The following is a 26,599-nucleotide window of genomic DNA, read 5'->3' on the forward strand; positions in this document are numbered from 1 at the left end:
TCTCCTTAAATACACATCATAAGGCGCTAATGGACCTGGAGGCTGGAGCCCTGCCTCAGATGTGCAATACAATACTATGGGCGGTGTGCAATGATCACCACATGATTGATAATTTAAATTTTGCTTCGTGTTTTGTGGCTGATATTGGCCGACCAACCGCCCTAACTCGCTAAACTGCTGTGGAATTGTGGTTGTTTAGGCCGAGCCACGTTAGGATACACCATAAGACAGCGAGGAGAACAAGACCTTGGAGCAGATATATGTTATCCCAATTCTCAATTCTCATCTCATCCCTAAACAAATCAATGGCGGTGCGGATTGATTATCTGAATCGATCCTTTATTTCTACCCTGCATCGTCTACTGATGCATCCATACAAAATCTTCAAATTCATGAATAGTACGTTAGCAAAGGTTTCTTTTTCTCACCGTTCTTCCGTGGCGTGGTTCTTGTTTTGTTGTTACAAATTTACAACAGTATTAGAAAAGATTACTAATTCTATGCTAGAAGTAGCGTAGTCGGTGGATCATTACTGAGCTGCTGCTTCATTCATATGACTTGGTTCTCCTGCAACAAAAGGGTAATTCCTCGGACCTCGGCCTGAGTATCTTACCGAGTAAGATATCACCTAGTAGATTAACATTGCAACAGCTCTTGCGTTCAGGAATCTACTGCATACTGAGTTCTGTAGTGATATATCATTCATGTTTTTGAGGAAACGATATATCATTCATGTTAAAGTTGTGACATAGAGCGGTTAAGAAGGTCGGATTGTGACATCAATGCAGTGAACATCCTCCATTTGGGGTAGGTGAGGCAAACAAGATTAATCTATGGATCTTGCGCTGGTACACCAATTGAAAACTGCCAGTTGCAAGGTGATGACAGGGCTCTTATGAGTCGCAGTGACTTCATTGAGTTGCAGTATTATTGCACAAACGAAGATGATGACACCAAAAAGGCCTTATTTCTTTATGCTATCCTTACGGTTGTTCAGCCTATGTGTGTATAGAGTTTCCTAGAACTCACTTTTCAATAATAAAATAAAAAAAACTTATGCGCTCCCTGCGTGTCAGACAAAATGTTTTGGGCCACTGTGGGAATATTCTCTAAACTTTCTCTGATCCTACGTGGGGGTTTTATCAGAAACACTATTGTCTGATGATCTGTCACTGGAATGTTTTGTAAGAAATTTTGATTGCGCACCTTTTTTTTGGGAAAGATTATAAATGCTTGAAAATTCCTCATGAATTGATTTATAGTGAAACATACTTAGCATTGTACACTTTCAGGTATATATAAACTTTAGGGGGAAAACATGGCACTTTTAATTTCATGAATAACTGATCGGTTTTTAGTTTCTGGGAACCGAAATTTCTATGAAGCGTATAAATCGAACCGAATTGTTGGTTAAAACCAAATGCATAGCCTGAGGAAAACGAGCGGTAAAATTTGCCACATTTTTACGTTTATTAAAAAAAAACTGCCATAGTAGTTTGGTAGTGACAAATAAACTGAAAAGGATGATGATACATTAGTAGAATGTAATTTTGCAGTATGGAGAGGAGTCATGCAACTGGTTCTGATTATTATCACAATGATATTGGCAACAGTCCAATCCACAAGTGCGCTTAACTGCTGAAAAATCCTTTACACTGCAGAAACATAATAGCTTACATAAGAGGAGAATTGTGGTTAAGCATCAAATGTTACTCCAAAACAGTAATTACTATGTCAGAATTGGTTTTATTTATGATCTCAGAAAAAAAAGAACTGGTTCAATTTTCAACTTTTAAAAGGGCAATATTTCTGATTCACACTATGTACTTGATCATATATTAATGAAAGCTGCCTTTTTCAAAATAAAAAAAGGCTAATCAAAGGCTTAATGTCCTAGTGAAGTGGTTAGCACTTTTGGCATGGTCTTAATCCAAAGTGCGTGTAGCCAATAATGTCTAAGGGCATCCTGCTCTCATTATAATTCGAAGTGCATCATAGCTAAGGTCTAGCGATGCTCTAATGATTATTTATGTTTTGTCACTAGGCATATCTTGAGCAAAATATACCACATTAGAGGCTGGGTCGTGCAAATTTTCTTTTCGTATTTGAAACGCGCGCTGTGCCTTTTCTAAAATTAAAAAAATGCTAATGAAAGGCTTAGTTCCTTAGTGAAGTGGTTAGTACTTTTGGCATGATGTAGAGAATTAGAGAAAAATCACTTATATTTCAACATTTCCTCTCACGTGATTACTTGAAGACTCCTTAGGTCTCAGGCGTCAATTAGAAACAAAAAACAATTACTTTTATTTAATTATACTAACCAAGATTTAAACTCGAGACCTCTACCTAGTTACTATATTAGTTTACATATATTAACTAGATGCGTGTAGCGAATATGCCTAAGGGCAGGTGTCTTGTCCTGCTCTCATTATAATTCAAGGTGCATCAAGCCAAAGTCTAAGGGTTTGGAGCTGCTCTGCTTCTTGTTTTCTAATTTTGCTCTCAACTTTCGTAAGCCAAATATGATAGTTCCATAAACTCTGCTCTATGAAAACTTTTAATCTGCGGGCAATTCTATGTTTTTTGTGAAGCTTTCTTAACTCATGGGTTACTCTATGAACCCACGGATTCTAACCTCCTTGTATATCTGAGGATTTTAACATCGTATAGTTCTGAAAACATTAACCACTTTTACCCCTACACAGCATAATGTTTTCTTTCAGGCCCAATTTGGTACCACTCTCCCAGCTGCTCCGCCACCAGCTTCACGACAAATCCAGGAATTCGTGCTGAGAGAAGCTAAAGTACAGATTAGAAGGAGAGCTGAAAAAGCTTCTTCTTCATAGAACCTCCGGACAGTTCCCTCCACGGCTACTGTTCAAACTCAAATCCTCATCAGAGCACGCCCGGGCACACGGTAGCACGGGCTAAACATTACGAAAAAAAAAATAGAAGGGGTGGTTTCATCTGTCCCCACCATTCATATGGCATGGCACCAAGACCAAATGTCAGCATCAGAAAGAATTGAAAATTTGTTCAGTGTCAGAGGATGGGCTTTCTTATGAATAAATTGGAACATGAAAGCTGAAGTAAGCCAGTAACCTCTTATCTTCAGATATATTAGCCAGCGATTCCTGATACAGCGGAATCTGTTATGGTAACAAGCACGCTACATCTACTGCATAAGTGCACCAATCCAAAATTATGCATTGTACTTATCTCTGTCGAACCCCACCTATTTTCTCAACATTTTTTGCCTGTACGGTTGCAGCTAGTCTGATGAATGCCTTCTGTAGAGGCTGGAAGGTTGCTCCTTACATCACTTCTTTGCCTGCCTTCTCGCTGCTCCAAGCAAGAGGACCTTGCCTACCAGTCCGGTGTTGAGCACACAAACCGCAGCCACCGCACCACCAACCACCACCCACTTCCAGTCAAAACCATGTTGAAGTGCATGGGAGTTGTCATTCTCATCACCGATTTTATCGGCAATGGACAGGTCATGGTCCAAGGGACCATTTGAAGCCGTGATGGATATCTTGGTGGTCATTCGAGCCATGATGGCGCTGTGCGACAGGGTATTTTCTGTGTCTCTCATTTGCTGGTACGCTCTGAACCCAGACTGAAGTTTCTTCACAGCACCCCACATGCCGTGACGAACAGCAACTCTGGCTACATCTTTTGGTATGCCCATGTCCTCATAGTGAACCAAAGTTACTTCACACGCAGATTGCTGACCCACATGTTTAGGCGATTGAACTGCATTTCACAAAGAATATGATTATAGCATTAAGGTCCAAGCATTTGTGTTCATGCCTGACTAGAAACCTTTCATGTTCAGAACAAACATAGCTCTAGACACCATAATGATAATAAATACTAAGAAAAAGAGTTACCAGCTCTGATACGCCAACTTGAGAAGTACAGCTCCACACGCCTTGGTTTTTCTTTCTTGGGCAATGATGGATATGGAACACCCTGCCAAATGGAGGTTGCTGAGCGCTCACATATACACACTTACAAAGGATGTTAGCAAACATTTTCTACAGACAGAAATTTTAATAATATTGAAATCCCTGTGAATCTTATCCATATTTTGCAAACATGCCAGACAGGGTAAGAATGTCGCTCTACTATATGGAGACCTGAGTTTGGTTTCTCAGCAATATGTGTGTGAGAATTAACAATAATAGCTAAAGGTAAGATGTTTGTAATATGTTGTTCAGTCTTGACTCTCATCAGTCAAATCAATTTTAAATACTAAGATGTGCTTCAGTCAGCTGCTATCAATAGTAAATGACCCAGTGTAATGTTCTCTTCATGTGATACAAGTCCATTGTTTGTTTTCCAAAAAGCTTAGCACATATTTGTCAGAAAATAAACATATTGATTAATCATTAATATATGTTTGTCTCCTCCTAGACCTAGAAACCTAATAACCCGATATCCCATAAAACTTAAAAGGTGCTGATAAAATTATGCAAGCAGTTCAATTTTAAAAGACGCTGATAGGTAACTTCAACACATCATGCAGGAAGATAATAAACAGTTTACTATCTGAGTATTTGATGGTTTTGGGTTACTGTTTTGTGGGTGACTTCAAAAAGAAAAAAAAAACTCACAATTATCTCTTTTGGAAAAGAAGCATTTATATTGGGTCCAGATCAATTACAAGGCCACTTCTGAGTTCTGAGAAATTTCTGCAGACTATGCTCAAAGAGCAGAGAAGTGCAGAACAAGAATGTTATATTAAAGAAAGAATAAGCAATCTCTTGGAGATAAAAAAAAAAAGGTAGAAAAGGAACATAAATTTCACGCATTAGCTGTAAGGCTAAAAGTAAAGCATAACCATTGAGTGGGGAAATGGAAAGGGGATAAAACATTTCACCTTCGTCGGTTATAAAATTATATGAATCTTTTTTCAGATAATGGAGGAAGAATAACATTACACGAGTAAATGAATCTTTTTTTCAGATAATGGTGGGAGAAGAACATTACATGAGTAAAAGTATCTGTTAATAAAACACTCTGTACACGTACCTTTGTAACACAATAGTAAGTCTTCCCAGATTCCCATATGCGCCCTCCAAAGATGTATTCACGGTCACTGCAGAAGAATGGGAACTGGAAAACAAACAACATGTTGGAATTGAGAGTTTAACATGAAGGTATGCAGGGAACAACAGAAGCTGGACAAACCTTTTTTATCCAGTGAACAATTGTTGCTCCATTCTGAGGGAACTCATCCAAAGATTTGGAGTATGCAAGCATGGGATCCCATTTTAGACGAAAATCACCATCCCAGAAGAAATCTCTAACCAGTTCAGGAGTAGCATCCTCAAAAATAGTGCGACTGCAGTACATTATAGGTCCCTCCTAATAAATACATTTAAAATGAACTCAGGAGATGTATACGAAGATATTATGGTAAAACATTTAGTCATGACACAGATTTTACTGTAATCTTCTAATTGGTCATGCCAATTTATGCAGATTAAGTAACAAAAAAAAGGTGATCAAACAATCTTGTCTCAGAATTCCTGTTTCAGTTGGAAAGGCTAATATTAAAACTCAATCTGTGGGGGAGTAAGACAGCCCCCGGGCATATTGCATTAAGAAGACCTTCTCATGGGTTGAGAAAGCCCCCCTAAACCCTGCCCAAAGACCTTCTCACGGGTTGAGAAGACCCCCCCCCCCCCCCCCCCCCCAAACCCTGCCCCACCCATACACAGCGACACCGTAGCCAATGTAAGAGCGACCACAACCGGAGCCGGACCTTAGACTTCTGCTTTGGAGTGGGACAGATGAAGGAAGTTTTTCAACCCCAGCCTGAAAATCCGCCCCCATGGGGAATTGAACCTAGGACCTGAGGAGTTCTACTCAAGCCACCTAACCAACTTTATATTACCGCCTCTCATTTCTATTTCTTAGTCTGTTCAATTTCAAAGTTTATAGATTCAGTAAATAAAATGCTAGAATCTAACCAAGAGTACACTAATAAACACGTCAAGGGACTCATGGTGTGTGTAATGCCACTGGACAATGAAATGATAGTATGTACCAATACCATAAGGTGAACCGACAAGAATGGACTTTCAAAAAACTATCATGTTATACGCCACCTCAGGATCGTGGTAGAAGTACCTTCTATAATATCCTATATTATCATCATTCAATTCTTTCACAACCCACGGGAAAGACAAACCTCGGGCTCACGCCGCCAGGCCTTGTAGGTCATGTTGGAGGTTCTGCGCTCCATCAAATTCTGCCAAGCTGTATCCCCACTTTCCTTGTTATCTAAAAGTTGCAGGAGATGTTCTAGGTCCTTCTCAGTGACAGTATCATGCTCGCCCTCAAAATTTGTCCTGCTGATCAGAAAATATTAAAAATTGAACTAAGTTTTCACTGCAGAAAGAATATAGGAAATTGTGGTGCTTTCTTATGTCGACAAGAACAAGTTGTGTGGTTCTGTTCTACTTGCAAGAACACATACTGAAACAAGCAAACGAGGATGAAATAAACCACAGCCACGATGGATCCCCAGCAGCAGGTAAGTTTGTGTTCCAAATCCTATCCTGGTGCAAAGCGAACGAAACTAACCAATGATCAAAAACCTATATAGTGCAGACATAAATAGCAAGTTTTCACGGACCTGACAAAGCTATCTATCAGCGAAGCCACAAGTTTCCAACATCGCTATATGTCACCAATTCAAAATACAAATCCAACTCTATCTACATGTGTCAGTTCATCAAGTCAGCTGAAAGAGAGTGACTTTCATGAGGGAAAAAATATCAAATCTCCTAAACGGCCTCCAACACAGGGACAGGGCCGCCCCTTCTTAATGAAGCGCAAGATCATTCCATTCAATTCCAAACTGAAAGACACCTACTCCGCAAGAGAGACAATTGAAAAGAGTGACAGGCGCAGGCGCTGCATTTCCGCCTCCCTGGTCCCCGGCCGACCCCGCCAGTCACTATGTAAAATAAATTCAACCACTAAACGCTCACCTGCCGTCGGCGCAACCTCCACCGTCCCGGTCCGCGGCGGCATCATCCTCGGGGGAGGCCCTGTCCTGGTGCTTGCCTCTGCAGCGTCGGAATGCGGAGGAAAGGAGCCTGGGCGCGACGGAGCAGGCGGAGAGCGCGGTGCAGGCGAGCCAGAGCCTCCGGGCGCCGAGTCCGGGCGGCACCCAGACCCAGAGGATGCGGAGGCGGGTGCGGAGGCCTAGGAAGAGCAGCCCCGTCCAGCGCGGGCGCCAGGACCAGCCGACGACGAGGCCGATCATGACGGCGGCCCAGATCGGCACCGCGCAGAGCAGCACGTCGACGGCCATCTCCGCCACCGCGGGGCGCTGCAGCAGCGCCACCGCCTCCTCGCACCAGCTCGCCATTGCTGCGCGCGCTAGGGCTGGAAGCTTCCCCGCCCCTGATCCGTCTCGCTCCAATCCCCTTCCCTCTCTCTCCCTCCCTTTTTTTTTTCTTTTGGGGGTGCCCTTTTTCTTCGTCGGCGAAATGGAGGAGAGGAGGGGGTAGTTGTTTTTGGAGGGGACGCTCCTGCCTGCGCGCCCGCGTGTCAGAGGCGGCGGAAGGGGACAGGTTGGCGGGTAGACCCACGTGTCGGTGAGAGGTGGGATGGGCAGAGCGGTAGTATATGCCGCGGAACATCCGGGCGCGTGACTAGTTAAATGCGCGGGGTTTACGAGGGGATCGACCGTGACGTGGCTGGGCCCCAGCGCCAGCGGGATGCTCGGGTGGGAACGGTAGCTACTGGCCGTCGGGGGGCGATCCACACCGTTCGCAGCTATGCAAAACGACGGCCGTTACTCCTGTTCGGATCGGATAGAACCGGATAACTATTAGCTAGGGAGTGTTTTTTTTTATCTCAGCTAGGAGTTGGTACATTGTTACTTTATAAGCATTGTTTAGAGCAACTGTTAGGCCACTCACAATGGAAGACTCTATTACAGAGTCCAAGACACTTAATTACATATTATTTATGGTATTTTGCTGATGTGGCAGCATATTAATTGAAGAAAGAGATAGAAAAAATAAGACTCCAAGTCTTATTTAGACTCCAAGTCCACATTATTCGAGGTAATAAATAACTTTAGACTCTATGATAGAGTCTGCATTGTGAGTGCCCTTATGCAATTGGACTATGCATTTTAGAAATTTACCAAAAATCTTAAAAATTACTCTACAACAGTTATGCATTTGACTTATGCATTTTGACAAATTTGGCATTTGATGGACCAAACTTGGCATTTTTGTATAGGCACAATGGCTTGGCATTTTTTATATTCCGAGTTTCCTGGACTCCTTGTCGTGCGCGACCTCCCCACGCGCTGCGGTAGTTTCCGCGAGGACTCCTCCTCCCCGCGCGAACTCTTCTTTCCCACACGACGTGAACTCTGGGACCTACGACTTCGTGAACTACTGGCGCGTGCGACGGAACTCTGGCGAACTGCGACTTCGTGGACTGGCGGACCGGGAGGCCGCGATTCACAGAAACAACGGTGACTTGCGACTTCGTGGACTGGCGACGACGGAAATTTCCGTGCAGAGGAAAAATATCGCGCGAAGCGCGCCAAACAAAAAAAAGATCCCGGACAAAAATAGCTGGGTCCACTATTTTTGAAAAATACCAAGTCAAAATGCCAAACACTTGGAGATGGACTTATTTTTCTTTTGGCAAAACGTTTAGGGACTTGGCAAATTCCAACAAATGGCAAATTCCAATTGCATAACTGTTGGAGATGCTCAGTTCACCCAAAAACTATAATTTTTTTAAGATTCCCCATTACTTAGGATACATGCATGAAGTATTAGATATAGACGAAAACAAAAATTAATTGCACAGTTTGCCTATAAATCATGAGATGAATCTTTTAAACCTAGTTAATTTATGATTGGATAATATTTGTCAAATAAAAACGAAAATGTTATAATATCAAAATCCGAAATCTTTTCAGAAAACAATGCCTAATTTTGGATGCCAAAATATCCACAATACCCATATGTCTTTGGCTTCCGGCAGGCCAAAATATTCTCAACTAGGGTCGTGTTTAGTTTTCGAAGGGAAAAATTTCGCAACACTGTAACATTTTTTTATTTGTTTGTGTTAATTATTGTTCAACCATGGCCTAACTAGGCTCAAAAGATTCGTCTCGTAAATTTCGACCAAACTGTGCAATTAGTTTTTATTTTTGTCTACATTTAATACTCCATGTATGCGTCTAAAGATTTGATGTGACAGAAAATCTTAAAAAATTTTGAGTTTTGGGGTGGAAGTAAACAAGGCCTAGGAGTTGCTAGATTGAAAGTGCCGCTGCATATATTTCGAATGTGGCTAAAAAAAGGATTCAAGGTGTTTCCAAAACTTACCGTCTCTCTTACCGTCTCTCTATCTCTCTTAAAATATTTGTGAAACAAACCTCTATTTCTACCAATTTTGAAAAGCAGAAAGCAAAAAAAAAAGGATTCAAGGTGTTTCCAAAACTGTTCTGGTTTCACCTATTTGGTTGCCTTTTTCCCCAGCTCAAATACTTATGAGAAGCTTAGAGCATCTCTAAGAGTTTGCTAAATCAACTTGGTATCCATAAAATTTTACCAAAACATGAAAAAAGAGTCTCCAATAGTTTGGCAAACAAACTTTGCAATTATTCCAACTTACTATAAATCTCTTCCCAGCGCGCAAAGATACGCGCGCGTATACAGCTTGGCAAAGCAGCGGCGTCTCTACTTCGGGCGCGAGGAATTGGGCGGGAGATCGAGGACAGCTGCTGTTGATTGGACTGGGCTAAAATGTCGATCGAGGACAGCTGCTATTGATTGAGGACAACTGCTGTTAATTGGACTTGGACAACTGCTGTAGATTTGGACTTGGACTTGATCAAAAAATTTCAAGTCCGTCGTATCAAATCTTGGATATATTAATGGAGCATAAAATATAGATAAAAATAAAAAATAATTATATAGTTTGTCCATAAAATTTACAAGATGAATCATTTTAACCTAGTTGGTTCATAATTGGACATATATCAAGTACAAATGAAAGTGCCACGGTAGTCAAAGCCAAAAAATCAGGAACTAAACAAGGCCTAATACAAATGTGTCCATCACAATAAAAAAATAAGTTAAAAATAAAATTATTAATTTTGATATGTAGCTAATATAAATCTGAATAATGATGTTAAAAGTGCCAGATGAGGTCTTCTTTCAATTGACATGTGTTTTGTTGTTCCTGATCTTCTTTTCCAAAGGTGTTTACGAGCACGACGCCATCCCGCTTCGTGCCGAAATAGTACCATGTGAAAAAAATAGTTTGTGGGTCTTTTTTTTTTTAATTTTGCCAAGTCAAAAATACCAAACTCTTGGAGATAGGTTGATTTTTTACTTGGCATATGTTTTTGGAAGTTGGCAAATCATAAAATTTGCCAAGTATAATTTGGTAAACTCTTGGAGATGCTCGGCGTGGATCAACACCAGGCGATTCCCCTTTGCCAACCATTATTATACCAAACTTTGAATCAGGAAGCTCCGTTACTTGGGGAATTCCGTTACTTGGAGAATTCAGCATGGAATTAGAATCTGAGCCTTATACTTGGAGAATTCAGCATGGAATTAGAATCTGAGCCTTAGGCCTGACATATAACAAAAGTAAGGTATCATGGTATGGCTATGGCTATATGTATGCGCTGACGAAAAACCAAATTCATCCACGCAACACAAGGTAGGATCAAGTTCATGATGTTGCCAAATTCTCTCCTCCAGAGGCTGGCAAGTTGGTGCCCGTGGTTGCTGAGAGATGAGCGGAAGCAGCCTGTCAAGGTTCTCGTCACCGGCGCTGCGGGTACGTTGTAACTATGCCCTTGTTTAGTTCCGAAAAAATTTCGAATTTCGCTACCGCAGCAGTTTCGGTTTTATTTGACAAATATTGTTTAATTATAAACTAACTAGAATCAAAAGATTCGTCTCGTAATTTACAGACAAACTGTGTAATTAGTTTTTATTTTCGTCTATATTTAATGCTTCATGCATGTGTCGCAAGATTCGATGTGACGAAGAATCTTGAAAACTTTTTGGATTTCGGAGTGAACTAAACAAGGCCTATTCAGAGCACACGAACCAAACTACAGAGATCAAGACTCTGTACTCTGGAGAACCTGAAACGTGCATTGCTCCTGCAGGGCAGATTGGGTACGCCATAGTCGCCATGATCGCGAGGGGTCTGATGCTTGGGCCAGACCAGCCGGTGGTTCTCCACATGCTGGACCTCCCGAAATCCGCGGAGACTCTGAACGGCGTCAGGATGGAGCTGATCGATGCCGCGTTGCCTCTTCTCAGAGGTGTTCGTCGTTGCATTCGGTGTTCAGCTGCTGTGTCATGTGTGTTGGGTGTTGATCGTTCGCCGTTGTGTGCGTTGTTGCAGGTGTCGTGGCAACGAGCGACGAGGCCGAAGCGTTCCGAGGCGTCAACTTCGCCGTCCTGATCGGCGGATCGCCGAGGAGAGAAGGGATGCAGAGGAAAGACCTGATCGCCAAGAACGTGCCCATCTACCAGTCCCAGGCCTCCGCGCTGCAGCAGCACGCTGCCCCAAACTGCAAGGTCCTTGTCGTGGCTAACCCTGCGAACACGAACGCGCTGGTGCTGAAGGAGTTCGCGCCCGCGGTGCCGGCCAAGAACATCACCTGCCTCACGCGGCTCGACCACAACCGCGCCCTGGGTCAGATCTCCGAGAAGCTGGGCGTGCACGTCGCCGACGTCAGGAACGCCATCGTGTGGGGGAACCACTCCTCCACGCAGTTCCCCGACGCCCGACACGCCACCGCTAGGACCCAGCACGGGGAGAAGCCCGTCGTGGAGCTCGTCGCCGACGAGAAATGGTAAACCGATCGATCTATCGCGCGTCCTGATCATCATCAGTGGATGATAGATGGAGCCTAGCGCCCTAGCTGCTGACATGTCGCTGCGATTGCAGGTTGAAGGAGGAGTTCGTCAGCGTCGTGCAGCAGCGCGGCGAGGCGGTGATCAAGGCACGCAAGCAGTCGAGCTCGCTGTCCGCCGCCAGCGCCGCCTGCGATCACATGAGAGACTGGATCCTTGGTACCCCGAAGGTCCAAAACATGCTTTTTTTTTTCATCATCCAAGCACCATGCTCGTTTGAACTTTAGCTCTACTCTTATATGTTTGTCAGTGAAGGAGTGTCATTTTGGTCTACAGGGCACGTGGGTGTCTATGGGCGTGTACTCTGACGGGAGCTATGGCGTTCCCGAGGGGATCTTCTACTCGTTCCCGGTGACATGCGACAAGGGAGAGTGGTCTATCGTGCAGGGTGAGTTCTTATCATCATTATACCCAAGTTGGTAGCAACGGCAGCACCACGGTTCTTGACATGATCTGTTTGTTGTTCCAGGTCTTGAGGTTGATGACTTTGCACGGTCCAAGATGGAGCTTTCGGCGAACGAACTCGATGAAGAGAGGTCCATGGCGTACGAGTTCGTCAGCTCTTAAAGAGATCAGTAGATCACTTGTATATACACGAGTCATAATAATGTAAAGAACATGGTTATGAGCTTCAGACAATTGTTGCACAACCACTGAACCACCAATAAAGCAGACAGCGATGGATTGCTGTATATATATCCCTAAATATTGCTTTGATAAACAGGAACGACTGTCCCTAGTTGATAAATTACATGATCAGGAGACATAAAAAAGAGGAAAAAGTAGAACGTGGCATGGCGACGGTTATCTTCGATCCAGTAACAAGAACGCACAGCAGTTATCTTCCAAAGGGAACAGAGTACCATAATCACAAAAGATGGGGTAACCATTGTTATTGTACTTGTCCATTTGTCATTTTGGCAGATAATTGTAACTGCCCTGAGACTTTACTTGGACAGATGGTCATGTTATAGAGGGTAGAGGCACACCATATTCAAAGAACTAATAATCTCATTTACGAACAATAATTTACAGGCATGGCATATCACCAGTTGGCAACTCTCCTTGACGTGGCATCTGCCGAGACATGGCATCTCTACTGAGCCATGTCATCTATTTCGTTGTATATGCACTCTGCATCCCTGCCCTGTCAATTCCACCGTGTTTCTTTCAAAGCAATCATATGTTTTCATCCTTGTGTTGTCTACAGCATTTGCGGTGTCCGGTTTTCAGGTTGTGACCGATATATTTCTAGGTTTTCTTAAGCAGATGCAAGATGATGGAAATTCATGGAAGTCATCCTGTTTTGGTCTGATATCATCCGGCTCACCCATAAGACCCCTCTGAACTTTCTGTACCTTCCGTGAAAAGGTATCCCAGCCCAACTGATTCCGTGTCTGAAATAGTACATTGAGTTTCTTTGCATTTGGGCGAATAGTTCTCTTGTGGCCCATGTATCGCCTACACATTTGATGGAGTGTGGATGAGCAAAATATAGCATATTAGAAAACAATAAGGGAGCCTAGATAAACTGTTTGGAGATACAAATTAACATAATAAATAGTAAAAATTTTAAAAATGAAACACAGGCACTTGACGGTGTGTATAGAGCCTCAAGTTCTTGCATGACAATCCAATATATTCAACAGAAGTATACTCCCTCCGTCCCAAAATAAATCAACTTTCAGAGTTATCCAAAAATTGGTCAAACTTAAGACAGTTTCCCTTGGGTGATTCTAGGAGTTGATTTATTTGTAAAGGAGGGCTACTTCAGAATATCCAAAGTATATGCAGAAAAAGAGGAGCACATACCTCCGGCCAGCTAAAACTTTGGCCATGTTCCCATTATTATTTGTAACAAAGACATCACTCTCATCACAAACAATGAAGTCAATTGCAGCCAGCCGTGAAGAAAAAGGAAGGAAGGGATTCAAATCATCCCCAGCAAGTTTCTCCTTAGTGTAGAAATTTGGGAAGAGTTCCCTAAGAGGTTGGAGAGTTTCATCTCCACCATATATTTCTCCAGAAGCAACATACAGAAGTGTATCATTGTCAAAACCAAGAGCTCGGAGCATTAACCCAACTTCATGTGGAGTCAGTGGGCATTTCCCCCTGCTGCGTTCCTCTTCAGCACTCAACTCCTGTTATTAATCAATGTAAAATCAATCCATCGCTCAAAACTTAAATCTGGTGACACAATCTGCCAAACAATGATTTCAACTTTCATAGAAGGATGAATGTGCGATTATATAATTTGGTGCATTTTTAGGACATATAAGAAAGACATAAGTCACATTCAATAACAAGGAAAAGCAAATAAAATGGAAAAAATAATAATTATATACCAGTGGCAGACTAGTATTTGGACTTTTGGAGAATATACCATAGGGAAATCTCACCAAGTTTCAAGAGTCTTACAGGTAATGTATCCCATCGTTTCCTAATTTCACCCAATTCCTTTCTTTCTTTTTCACCGCCACCGTAGTAACAGCCAGAAAATGCAAGCATGTCAGGTTCAAACCTGATGAACAAGCAACAGTTATGCTCAAAAATTTGTACTTTCATGGTTAATCATAACTTTAATTATCAAAAGTCGCATTGAATTATCATAAACAACCAGAGTTTACCTCAAATGAATGGCGACATATCGCGTGTTCATGAGTCTCAGCTTTTGAACAAGTTTTTGACCCATGGCGTGTATAGAACTCGTGAATTTCAAAGCATGAAAATTTACTCGGCAACGCAACTTTTGCAAATCTTCATCAAGATCGCTACTGAGTCTATAATCAAACTTTGTTAATTGCAAAGCCTGAAAAGATTAAGACTGTTCAGTCAATAGGAAAGTACTGTCTACTTTTCATTTGTCTACAGTCACTTCATACTGAGATTTTTATTATGATGAATACACATAACAAAAATCTTCAAAAGGAAATTATAATATATGCTCGTGTTCAACCCAAAGGGCCACAATGGAACCATGCAACAGATAAACTATTGTATATAATAATGAACCGTTCATCTTAACACCCACCCATCCAAAATATTGTAATCAAACAGGACACTTAAAATGGAACAAATTGATAACTAAGATGATATAACTGACATGTCTTCCTTGCACATGATATATCACTACATAGACAGGCAGACAGCAACTAGGAAGAAAAAACAAGTATGCACTATATTACTATAAAAAACAACATGGAACATAAGTTTTCAGACCATTACACAGGTCTGACAGGTTACTTACTCGCCTTCGCATGAGTATTGGCAAAACTTCATCAATGTAAAACTCAGGCATTGATTTCCTAGGTGCACGCATGGTCCACGGTAGTTTATCCATTGACATCATTACTTCATAAGGGATCCTTTTGACAATACTTACATCCTTTGATAGGTAGGAAATGAACCAATCCACGTCAAAAATATCAGAGAAGTCACTGCATACGAAATTTGAAGTCAAGCCATTTTGGAACAGTAACATTCAGAAAACGTCCTCTAATTTCCAGTTTCCAATTCACCTGTCATCCTTCCAGAATGAGTGGTGGTCTAACTCAGGTACAACAAGTGTGGCATTCAAAATCCAGGCAACTACAACAGCATCTGTTATCTGCAAACTGAACATCATAAAGGTAACACAAGGGATGATAGAAACAAAGCAACCAGACCTTGGAAGACAATCATACCCCTATGCGCTGCTGATTCAGGCCCCCGCTTGTAGCTATCAACAAGTAACCAGTGGAACTGTTCTCTGGCACAGCAGCTGAAAGATGAACATGGAAAACCAGATTGTCATTTTTTTTCCCACAGTTTTAGTTCAAGAAAGGAAGTGAGTAACTATACAAACTAACATCTGAAATCTGCGCTTCTCCCACTGCATCCATAGTACATGCTGGAATACTTGGATTCCCAAATATCGATAGGCTCGTAGTTTCTATGCTGCATATTTTCAGGGTTGTAAATGGTCAAGTGGTATTCGGTAATTGCCAAGGAAGTTGAGATAATATTCAGATATAAAGTACGTATAAAAGACAGGAGTACAGGCAGAACTTGCAGAATATGGTAACAGAGAACATTTAGTTAAGGCACACAAAAAATAGAATTTCAACAACATTTCTGGTGAAACTTCACATTGCCAGAAAATACTAAACTCTTGCACTCAATTTCTCAAATAGTCCCCAAGTCCTAACGATGTGGCAGGTGTAGCCGTCAAGTGGCCCAAAACATAACTTTCTTCTTCCACCTCTATCATCAGAGACCACGCAACGACAAAATTCCGTGGAATTAGACAGTGGAGCAGTCAAGTCTCCAACAAATTTACCTGCTTGGATCGCCACCGACTCCGGATCCGCGCCCAGTCAGCGTCAGTGACCACGTGTCCCGTAAAGAGGGACACGAACCCTAGAACGAACAGCGCAGTTCCCAGGAACACCGGAGAAGGCGGCGCCTTCCTCGCTGCCCTCGGCGAGGAGGCGCCGGCGCCGCCGCCACCGGAGTAGTACGATTTGGCTGCCGCGTCAGGCTTCCTCCCCATGACGCGCCGCACCCGCACCAGCTCGAGCGCCTAGAGCACAAAATCTCGGCATACAACGCCCAACCTCCCTTCAGGGTAGCTGGCGCCGGCGTGCTAGCCACCCGCACTAGATCGTGGAGGCGCAGACGTCCATGGCGACGGGAGGAGGAGGCAGTCGCGTCCGCGTGTGAACGCGACCGGGGTCTGGACAGTGTGGATGGATTGTGACGATGCAACGAAGCGTACGTAGGCGTGCTGGGCTGAGCTTTATTAATGGGCCGTCAGTTAGTTGGTCCACATTCCGCTTGGCCCGTCGTTTCCTGGTTTCTTTCTACATGGGCCTCTTCGTTCGATACCTGAATGAGGCCCATACAAACACCTAGACTGACAGGCCGGATAACGTGAGACACAGGCTCCTCACGTAAGTTTTTCTGGAGAAAAAGAAAAGAAACGAATTCCACCTTGTGTCCACGGTAGTACCTCTCAAGCTGATTTTGCCGTATGGCGCCCTGGGACCGTACCATCACCGTTCACCGGAGGAAACAGCATCACTGTTGCCGATCATCGATGGCACCCATGTGACCTGTGGCCCTGCCACGGCTGGCGACCATAACAACCAACAGGACAAAGGGGGTCGAGGCACTGCAAATAGCTACGAGCTGCTCCACCACGGCGCCCCGGCCAAACCAACCGGCAGAGGGCCGGGGGGCGGGGACACAGCACTAGAGCAGGCAGGCTCACACGCTAACCTACCAAACGAACAGCTCGACTACTCCGTCCCAAACGACATCGGCAATCATCCAGCCAGGTCACGGGGTGCGTGTCAGCGGGAATTGAAAACGAGCGCTGCACCTGCACCCTGCACTGGGCTGCATGCATGCATGGCCGGCCCCGTTGGCAGTCAGTACAGGATACGAGCACGGCTTGCCAAGCACGTACGTACGTACGTACTACTCCACCACTCGTACAGGCAGCAGGGTACTGGGCACAACGCAACAGCAGCCTCGCCCCGAGCCAGCAGGGAACTGCGCCGCAGCCAGGAAGCCGCCAAAATAGGGGTACCCGTACGTATCTCCCCCAACGCCCAACACGGAGATATTATTTCCCCCAAAGCGCAGACATACCCCCCATTTCCCCGCCAATCGGGCATGGCCCGGGCTGTAGCTGACACTGACAACTGGACCGCGCCGTACGGGCCCCGCAGGCCGGCCTGCTGCGTGCGCGTACGCCCGGCCTGCCCCCCGCGCCAGGCTTTTTTTTTCCCGCTGCGCGGTCGCTGTTCGACGCTAACCATTGACAGGTGGGGCACAGTAACTCCTGGACCCACGAGTCAGCGGGTGTGCTCTGCAGTGGATTTTGGTACGCGATGCACAAAATCTTTTGTGGCGTCTGGTTCCGGATATGGGATCTTTCAAGCAAGTGGCAGGGCCGCTTGTTTTCTCACCGTTGCCTAGGTAGACCTTTTACGATGACGCTCGGGACCCACTCGCCGAACCCCACCTGTCATCGGTGTTGGTGTATGTCCTCAGTTCCATTCGGGGTGAGCGACGGAGCGGGGCGTATAGTCACACAGCGCGCAGCCTTTATTGGGCGTGGCAGTGATGCCACGCCCAGCAGCCGCGGCGGGACCCGCCTCGGATTGAACTCATCAATGACACATCTCCATGTGGCCGCGGCCCACCGTCACGAGAGAGAGAGAGAGAGAGAGACTGGCTCGTGGCCCCACCACCGCCCTGCGCGGCTCCCTGCCCCCGCTAGCTGTCTCAGTAGTGCCTGACGGGAGATCCCACATGTCAGTACAGGCCAGGCGCTTGCTCCATGCTCCCCACCCCGCGAGTCTGCCTGGCTGCGTGGCTGCCTGCTCCTCCCCGGGAGGCTCGCCTCGCTTCCTGATTGCTTTATATGGGGTGCCACGCCACGCCAGTGCGGGTAGCATACCGGCTGTACTTGCAGCAGCATCCACCGCCGCCGCCGCCGCCACCACCACCGCCGCTTTTGCCACTTTGCCTTCTTGCCGGGCGCGCTAGTTTGTCGTGAGCCCTGAACGACTCGCGCGCGCCAGCCGCAGGTAGTAGATGGAAGGAAACGGTGGCGCTGGCGGCGGCAGCGGAAGCGCGGCACCGCCCTGGGATCTCGCCATGCACTGGGCTCCCTCCGCCGGCTCGTCCTACCCGCAGCAACCCTTGGCGCTGCGTCCTGGCGGCGTGCCCAGCAGCCAGCTCCAGCTGCTGCACCAGCAGCAGCAGCAGCAGCAGCAGGAGCTGACCTGCCTGAAGCTGGGGAAGCGGCCCGCCTGCTGCTGGGCCGGGGCGGCGTTGGGCAGCCAAGTGGTGGCGGCGCAGGCTGGCGCGGGCCTGCCGCATCATCTCCACGGCAATGGCGGCGGCGCCGCCGCTGGTTGTGGTGGTGGTGCGAGTGGGAAAGCTGCTGAGGGTAAGAGGAAGGAGAAGCAGGCGGCGGCGGCGGCGCCGGGCGCGGCGGCCGTGCCGAGGTGCCAGGTGGAGGGGTGCCACGTGGCGCTGGCGGACGCCAAGGACTACCACCGGCGGCACAAGGTGTGCGAGGCGCACTCCAAAGCGCCCCGGGTCGTCGTGCTCGGCGCCGAGCAGCGCTTCTGCCAGCAGTGCAGCCGGTCGGTACATTAATTTTAGCTCGACTATGAAAGGTTTTTTAGGAGTCGATCGTGGCAACCTTTGAATTGAATTGATAAGCACATACGCGAAACGACGTCCCGTGCAGGTTCCACGCGATCTCGGAGTTCGACGAAGCGAAGCGGAGCTGCCGCCGGCGGCTGGCCGGGCACAACGAGCGGCGGCGGAAGAGCAACGCCAGCGAGGCCATGGCTAGAGGCGCTGCGCACCCACACGGTACGTGTACGTCCGTCCGTGGATCCGGATGCTTTTTTGTGTCCAGGATGTGAAAATTAAAGTTGGGCAGGGACCAGCGGTAGTTGTTGGTTTGATCACGGAGTACAGGACTGTAGTTCCTCAAAAAAAAAAAAAAGGACTCGCAGGGGTAGTTTGGTTTGATGCCGGGAAACATGGAGAAGCTGCTGCTGGCAAGGCACGAAAGGCTAGTCCTCGGAATGTGCGACGTGCAAAGCCCGTTAGGGCACGGATTTTTACGCGTGCCTTTACGTGCACCTGCGGCCTGCTAGACTGGTGTCTGGTGTCCGATGAGTCGGTAAATAGGCCGACCGTGCTATGATCACTTCACGGTAGAACGTCTCACAGTGGGGCCTTGTTTAGCTCACCCCAAAAGCCAAAAAATTTTCAAGATTCTCCGTCACATCGAATCGTACGACACATACATGAAACTTTATATTTAGACGAAAACAAAAACTAATTACACAGTTTATCTATAAATCGTGAGACAAATCTTTTGATCCTAGTTAGCCTATAATTGGACAATATTTACCACAAACAAACGAAAGTGCTACAGTATTTCGAAATCTTTTCAGAACTAAACAAGGCCGGGGTAAAAAATTTCAGCCACAGTAGAACGTCTCGCAGTTTGGGAATCAGTCGGGACTACTGTCCAAATGCAAGAGCTATTGGATTCACGGTTCGCGTCCGTAGCCGTACCTAAGGCCTTGTTTGCATAATATAAATAGTACCACTTTTGTTTGTATTTGACAAATATTATCCAATCATGTACTAATTAGACTCAAAAGATTCGTCTCGTCAATTCCGACCAAACTGTACAATTAATTTTTATTTTTGTCTATATTTAATAATTCATGCATACGTCTAAATATTTGATGTGACAAGAAATCTGAAAAATTTTGCAAAATTTTTTAGGAACCAAACAAGGCCTAAACATCTGATATAGGAGAGCTATATAAACTATTACAAGAAATAGTTAGAAAAGATGTTATTGTACATTATTATAAAAAAAAACACGTAGTCTTCATTGAAGAGTAGTTCGGTAGGTTTCGGTGGCTGCTGCTGTACTTCCCCTGTCTTCAATCACTGTAACGGCATGCAGCGGCTGCCGGCTGCAGCAGCTAGCATGCTCATACGCGTACGTACCCCGTAGTTTGGTAGGTGTACGTAGGCTGGTACGCACGTAGGAACAAGAACAGCCAAACTTGGCACAGCGTATCTACAGTGCACAGTACTCTGCTGCTCCTTTGCGAACGAATCTAGGACTGAGCGTACGTGTACCAAGGTACAGTTCCCGGGCGATTTTTTTTTAGACATTAGCATTTTCGTTTATATTTGATAATTATTGTCTAATCATAAATTAATTAAGCGTAAAAGATTAATCTTGCAAATTACAGACAAATTATGTAATTAGTTATTTTGTATCTATATTTAATACTCTATGTATGTGCCGAAAGATTAGATGTGATACGAAATCTTAAAATTTTTTTGGTTTTTAGGAGGAACCAGGCCTTAATCTACTTCTGCAGCTTGTGCTGGGTCTTCTTGTCGATAATTTTTTTCCTTGCGGCACTGCTACTGTAGCTTGTTTGTATTCGAAAATTATTATCTAATTATAGACTAATTAGGCTTAAAAGATTTGTCTTGCAAACTACAAACAAACTGTATAATTAGTTATTTTTTTATCTATATTTAGTGCTTTATGTATGTATCGCAAGATTCGATGTGATGAAGAATTTTGAAAAGGTTTTGGATTTTTAGTGTAAACAAGACCTTAGTTCAGATTCTTTCCGAACTTCATACTTGCAACTATTATACCCTCTACATCCTCAAGGCCTTGTTTAGTTCTTAAAAAAAATTTGCAAAATTTTTCAGATTCCCCGTCACATTGAATCTTGTAGTATATGTATGGATCATTAAATATAGATAATAGAAAAAATTAATTGCACAGTTTAATTGTAATTTGTGAGACAAATTTTTTAACATAGTTAATCCATGATCGGATACAGTGTTTATTTTAAAAAAAATTAAGAACTAAACAAGGCCTCAAGTATAAAGTACCTTAAAACTCGGAGCTTATTATACTATAAAAACCGATTACATTGGCTTCGCATTTAAAATATTTTCTATCCTTATGTATGCAGGAGTGACGGCTTTCGGCCACGGCTTCCTGCCACCGTGCGGCGGCCTCTCGGGGTCCTCGGCTGGTGCTCTCTCTCTTCTGTCATCAGCCAGAAGCGGCGCGACGAGCGCCGCCCCCTGGCAGGTCACGACGTCGGACATCTCTGCGCGCTCCAGTGCGGCGCTCGACGACCTTATCGCCGAGAACCGCGCCGCACTCCTCGCGTGGCAGTACTTCTCGGACCGCTCGTCGTCGGCGCCCGGCCGCCATTTTGCCTCTTCGTCGTCGACGGCGACGGGTTGCGCCCTCCCGCCGGCCGACGATCAGCACGCAGCAGCCAGCTGGCGCCCGCACCCCCACAGCGGCGTTGGCGGTGGCCGGCACCACATGGCGCCGCCCGGTGTGTGGCACACGACGCTGGACCTTATGCAGACAGCAAGCTCCGCAGCTCCGGCCACCTCCACCGGCGCACCGTTCCGGCCAGTGCCGGAGAGGGCGGGCGCCAGGCCTCGCGGTAAGAGCAAGGACGGCGACGACGCCTCAGGATGTAGCTTGGACGCGTGGGCACCCGCGGGTGGAGCTCGTGTGCTGTGATCTGATCTCGCCGTGCAATCAGCGAAGGTGATGGCCAATTGCTCCTTGCCTGCCCGGCCTGTGGCCGGTGTTGCGGTGCCTGGTGTGCTCCATGTTCCCAAAGGAATGTGTAATCCAATGTACTTCAGCGTGTGCTTTTGTTAATGAATCAATGGTGTTTAATTGTTGGTTCGCCGTCAAGAAAATTCATGTTTGAATTTTCTGTCTATGGCCTTATTTAGTTCCAAAAAAATTTATAAATTTTTTCAGATTCTCCGTCACATCGAATCTTTAGACACATGCATGAAGTATTAAATATATGCGAAAATAAAAACTAATTGCACAGTTTGGTCGGAATTGACGAGACGAATCATATAAGCCTAGCTAATTTATGGTTAGATAATAATACAAACGAAAGTGTTACAGAATCGATTTTCCAAAATTTTTTGAAACTAAACAAGCCCATAAAATGCGGGGTTCCCTATGGTCCAAGGCATGTGCATGCCGCGTGTAGTGCCACAGTGCCACCTGCTGTGGGAATAAAATGTAAATGGCAGGAGGGTAATCGCATGAATCATTGCTTGCATGGACCGCAGTCCGCAGCCCACCCGCGTGGACTGGGCTAGGATTTGTCGCAACCCAGGCCTAGGTTACAGAAGACATGAACAACCAAAGTCCCAAAGTGAGTTAATCAGTATCCACTCAAAAAAAAAGTTAATCAGTGAAGGGAAATAATAAATGTGGATGGGAAAAGAAAGAGGGAGACGTATCAGCATATTTTTTTCAATTACAGCTGCTCCCTCCATTTTCCTCAAAAAAAAACTACTACCTCCATTCTAAATTATCAGACGTTTTAGCTTTTTTAGATACATTGCTAGACATAATATATCTAAATGCATAACAAAAGTTATATATACATCTAGAAAACTCAAAACGTATTATAATTCGGAATGGAAGGAGTACTATAAGTTGTTTAGAAAGTCGATGCATAAGAGGTTGAACTTTCACTAACAACTTTAGTTATGGTATCGCAAATAAGGGTTTGTATGTTATGAAATTAATTTTTATCATGAATATAATCCTTCTAATATTTCACATATTTGTTGATGGTCAGAGTTGAAAATTTGACTAACATGAATCCTAAAACAACTTACTCTGGCATGTCATATTGATGTTCTTAAATTGACTAACATGGACCCTCTATTTAATTAGCTGCAGATGTATGCATATGATGAATATCACCAACAGAGTTCAGATCCAGAAAAAAAAAATGAAGTTATGAGAATCAAATTACCAAAAGGGGGACACAAGAATGACATGCCTTTTCTCCACTTTATTTTTGAATGCCCCCCCCCCCCACCTCCAATTTAGATTTAGATACTACACACAACTTGTGGTACAGATTTACAAACCTATGCATTATACTAACACGTGAGCACAAAAAGAATACAATTAAATAATGAATATCATCAAATTCAGTAAAAGAGAGAATAGTAGTAGATGCCGAATGAGTGAATGACACAATTCATTACGGAGTACACAATTCATTACGGAGTACTATATATGTAGGCTGAGCCCATGACAGACAATAATATATAATTAAGGGGATGTTTGGTTGGGGTGTTAAATTTTAAAGATAAATATTTTTGTTTTATATGACAATGTCCAATCGTAGACTAATTAGGTTCAAAAAATTCGTCTCGCAAATTATTCTATAGTTATGTTTTTAGTTTTAAAAATAATATATATTTAATACTTTATACATATATTTAAATATTTAAATATTTAATATATATATATATATATATATATTCGATATAATTGACGGTAAAAACCAAATAGGGCTTAAGAGATGTTCTTCCTTTAGGACTCATGGGAACCAAAGAATGAACGCCCGTGGCGTGCACCAGTGTGTAGTTAGACTATCTCCAACAATTGTTACCCAAAATACAATACTCATTTGTCCTTTAGGTAGCGCTACAGGTAAAAAGTTCCATACATATTTTTAGTCTTCTCCCATAACAAGACCTAAAAGACAACACTCTCTGCAAATAGGTCTCAAGGAGAGAGGATACCCAAATTTGGGTTATGCCTCTCCTGATATCCAAAATGGGTCTTCTGTATGGGTACTCTGTTGGAGGCTATAGGTATTGTGTTGGAGACCCATTTTGGGTTTGGGTTCCCAAATAGGTCTCCTATTGGAGATAGCCTTAGCACACGAGATCTTAGCTTAAAGAAGTTGTAGAAGTCTGCGTAATAGTAATCCGCTACGATTGTGTCACTGAAGTACCACTACAGTGTGGCTAATAAGCGATGTGACAGCAACCTACTACCTCGCTGGACAATCTAATCGATCGATCTGGCTTAGCACGATCATTGCTTTTCCAGAAAGCACTTTAAAGTACAGTCAGAACAAAAGGCCCAAAACAGACCATAGACCCTGTTCGTTTTTCTTATATATCGTATTTTTTATCAGCTAATAATATTTTTTTATAATAAATCAATAAACAATACTTTTAGTCATGACTTTTCATATATAAGAACATACTCTAAGCAACATGCCCCAGTACCCATCCATCTCAAAACAGATGTCACATTATCTATAAATCTAGACAAACATTTATCCCCATTCATATAGCTAAAATGCCATTTCTTTTTTAGACATGGAGGGTATGCATGGCCAATATTAATAATTAATAATTTTTATATATGAATAAGATGCTTATTTATATGCTGCAACAATACGGTATTGAGGGCATATGCTCTCACTCTCTCACTCATTGAATCTGCTTTGAGAAATGTGCAACCACACATCTCAATATAATGCGAAACTGTTTTGAGATGTGTGTTTGTACACTTTTCAAAGTGAATCCAATAAGTAGAAAAGTGAGCGTATCGTGTCCTTGAAGGAAAAAAAAACGGCCTTCGCAACAATACCTAATTTTTTAGACATGGCTTGTTGGTCCAGTGTTCACTAACACTGGACAGGTCTATCCATGCCGGTGTCTTGCAGCTGACATTACTAGTGGTAGTGGGTGACACGAATACTCACGATCAATGCCGCTTGAAATCATCTAGAACTAAATGGCCTCGTCTTTGAAAATGGATTTTACAGTAAGATCCTTAATTTTATTTTGTGAGCCCCATATACTCCCTCCGTCCTATTGAGAATATCATTTTTGACTTTTAAGTACCCTATTTGACCGTTCGTCTTATTATTTTTTATATAAATTATAAAATAAATAAATTATTATTAAAGTATACTTTAATGATAAAATAAGTCATAAAAACGGTCAAACAAGATGATATGGAGTCCAAAACGTCACTTTCAAAGGGACTGTGGGAGTAGATCCCATGTGAAACAAGTTTCCGCCTATTAAAAATAACCCTAACACCTCAACAAGCTTTCGTCATCTCCGTTTTCTTCCATAATTCATAGGACCTGTTTGGATCCTATAGTCTAAAATTTAGTTGGTTAAAGTTAGGGGCTATAATTTTAGACAAATTTAGTTCACTTGTGTGGTCTATTTTTTTAGGTTAGCTAAACAAAATGTTTAGACCTTCCATTTGGAGCATCAAAGGCTAAAGTGATATAAAGTTAAGTGACAAAACTTTAGACAATAGGATCTAAAAAAGCCTTATATACTGTCACACACCAACATCATCCACAGGTCTCCCTCACCCAAATCCGATCCAATGCACACTTGTTGCATGTGCCACTGCCTTGGTACCGTCGTGGTTGTTGCCATTCATGTTGGTGTTAGCATCATTGCTGAGGAAGCAGAAGTGGACCGGAGGCTGAGGTGACTCTCCACACCCTAGTTGACGCCTACTCTCGACCCCCCCCCTTCTCATAAGGGTGGAGCACTCGACACCTGGGCCCCTTTCTCTCCTCCAAGTGTAGACGACTAGCATGGTAGATTCAATATCAGCTTGGATATTCCCCTAGATAAAACATTATGTATATATTAAGTAATACACACCATTATTACAAAAACAATTTTCTAAGATGTCTCTTTTTTACTAGAGGTGGTTTCATATAAACCAAGCTCCAGAAATCATTGATTTCTAAAGACCCATGAATAGAGGTTGTTGGGGCCACCGCCTCTACAAATTGATTCTTGCTGCCTCTATAATGCACTTTCATAGTAGTGCACATTTGTATATGTTGGTTGACCTTGTTTTCTTCATTTCTTGTCATTCACTTGTCAAAAACCATGGTCTAGCCTCTCCACGCCACACTCTAATAGGACTTCTTGGCCCAACTGAACTGACATTCACCAAATAGCTTACTAGCCAGGATCTTCCTTAGCCCCTCAATCATACTCCTTCCATCTCATAATAGATGACATTATGATCGAGATGCGCGTTGGTAAAACTTTCTTAACTTTGATTAGATTTGTAGAAAAATACGCATAATATTTATATATCTAAATAGATTTATTATGATAGTATATTCACCAATCTATCTAATGATAATACTTATGTATTATAAATATTATTATTCTTTTATAATTGGTCAGAATTTAAAAAAAGCTAACTTCTCGGAAGCGAGAATGACTTC

The 26,599-nt window shown here is 43.8% G+C and overlaps 4 protein-coding genes across 5 annotated transcripts; 2 read left to right on the forward strand and 2 right to left on the reverse strand.

Moving 5' to 3' along the window:
- On the reverse strand, positions 2,944 to 7,519 carry LOC110436563. Of its 2 annotated transcripts, none has more exons than XM_021463859.1 (6): positions 7,008 to 7,519; positions 6,203 to 6,365; positions 5,197 to 5,373; positions 5,038 to 5,121; positions 3,894 to 3,975; positions 2,944 to 3,756 (listed from the first exon to the last, which is right to left on the reverse strand). In XM_021463859.1, exons 1-6 carry the CDS (start codon positions 7,388 to 7,390, stop codon positions 3,320 to 3,322), a joined length of 1,326 nt encoding a protein of 441 aa, XP_021319534.1. In that variant the 5' UTR covers positions 7,391 to 7,519; the 3' UTR covers positions 2,944 to 3,319. The 2 variants fall into 2 exon arrangements, with proteins under 2 accessions (XP_021319534.1, XP_021319535.1); XM_021463860.1 differs by having other exon boundaries at positions 6,203 to 6,362; positions 7,008 to 7,518.
- On the forward strand, positions 10,705 to 12,942 carry LOC8055966 (malate dehydrogenase, cytoplasmic). Its single transcript, XM_021463967.1, has 6 exons — positions 10,705 to 10,851; positions 11,189 to 11,347; positions 11,431 to 11,884; positions 11,980 to 12,115; positions 12,222 to 12,333; positions 12,415 to 12,942. The coding sequence occupies exons 1-6, from the start codon at positions 10,746 to 10,748 to the stop codon at positions 12,510 to 12,512; spliced, it is 1,065 nt and encodes a 354-aa protein (XP_021319642.1). The 5' UTR covers positions 10,705 to 10,745; the 3' UTR covers positions 12,513 to 12,942.
- On the reverse strand, positions 12,613 to 16,679 carry LOC8083369 (uncharacterized protein At1g04910). Its single transcript, XM_002448245.2, has 9 exons — positions 16,264 to 16,679; positions 15,794 to 15,881; positions 15,629 to 15,705; positions 15,464 to 15,552; positions 15,193 to 15,382; positions 14,573 to 14,754; positions 14,364 to 14,466; positions 13,758 to 14,086; positions 12,613 to 13,406 (listed from the first exon to the last, which is right to left on the reverse strand). Exons 1-9 carry the CDS (start codon positions 16,474 to 16,476, stop codon positions 13,175 to 13,177), a joined length of 1,503 nt encoding a protein of 500 aa, XP_002448290.1. The 5' UTR covers positions 16,477 to 16,679; the 3' UTR covers positions 12,613 to 13,174.
- LOC8055967 (squamosa promoter-binding-like protein 7) lies at positions 18,407 to 22,218 on the forward strand. The gene is made up of 3 exons (XM_002446859.2): positions 18,407 to 19,087; positions 19,195 to 19,322; positions 21,485 to 22,218. Exons 1-3 carry the CDS (start codon positions 18,531 to 18,533, stop codon positions 22,054 to 22,056), a joined length of 1,257 nt encoding a protein of 418 aa, XP_002446904.1. The 5' UTR covers positions 18,407 to 18,530; the 3' UTR covers positions 22,057 to 22,218.

Source organism: Sorghum bicolor, chromosome 6 (genome assembly GCF_000003195.3).
Source record: "Sorghum bicolor cultivar BTx623 chromosome 6, Sorghum_bicolor_NCBIv3, whole genome shotgun sequence".
Taxonomy (NCBI): domain Eukaryota; kingdom Viridiplantae; phylum Streptophyta; class Magnoliopsida; order Poales; family Poaceae; genus Sorghum; species Sorghum bicolor.

Excerpts from the sequence above, each read along its gene's own strand:
- LOC110436563 (XM_021463859.1), bottom strand. The coding sequence starts at position 7,390 with ATGGCGAGCTGGTGCGAGGAGGCGGTGGCGCTGCTGCAGCGCCCCGCG. Across the intron at positions 6,366-7,007 it reads GGAGGTTGCGCCGACGGCAG|CAGGACAAATTTTGAGGGCG; the intron begins GTGAGCGTTTAG and ends TTTTCTGATCAG. Across the intron at positions 3,757-3,893 it reads AAGTTGGCGTATCAGAGCTG|TTCAATCGCCTAAACATGTG; the intron begins GTAACTCTTTTT and ends TGTGAAATGCAG.
- LOC8055966 (XM_021463967.1), top strand. The coding sequence starts at position 10,746 with ATGATGTTGCCAAATTCTCTCCTCCAGAGGCTGGCAAGTTGGTGCCCG. Across the intron at positions 11,885-11,979 it reads CTCGTCGCCGACGAGAAATG|GTTGAAGGAGGAGTTCGTCA; the intron begins GTAAACCGATCG and ends CTGCGATTGCAG. Across the intron at positions 12,334-12,414 it reads AGAGTGGTCTATCGTGCAGG|GTCTTGAGGTTGATGACTTT; the intron begins GTGAGTTCTTAT and ends TTGTTGTTCCAG.
- LOC8083369 (XM_002448245.2), bottom strand. The coding sequence starts at position 16,476 with ATGGGGAGGAAGCCTGACGCGGCAGCCAAATCGTACTACTCCGGTGGC. Across the intron at positions 15,553-15,628 it reads TGAATCAGCAGCGCATAGGG|ATAACAGATGCTGTTGTAGT; the intron begins GTATGATTGTCT and ends TTCAGTTTGCAG. Across the intron at positions 14,087-14,363 it reads AACGATGGGATACATTACCT|GAGTTGAGTGCTGAAGAGGA; the intron begins GTAAGACTCTTG and ends GATTAATAACAG.
- LOC8055967 (XM_002446859.2), top strand. The coding sequence starts at position 18,531 with ATGGAAGGAAACGGTGGCGCTGGCGGCGGCAGCGGAAGCGCGGCACCG. Across the intron at positions 19,088-19,194 it reads TTCTGCCAGCAGTGCAGCCG|GTTCCACGCGATCTCGGAGT; the intron begins GTCGGTACATTA and ends CGTCCCGTGCAG. Across the intron at positions 19,323-21,484 it reads AGGCGCTGCGCACCCACACG|GAGTGACGGCTTTCGGCCAC; the intron begins GTACGTGTACGT and ends TTATGTATGCAG.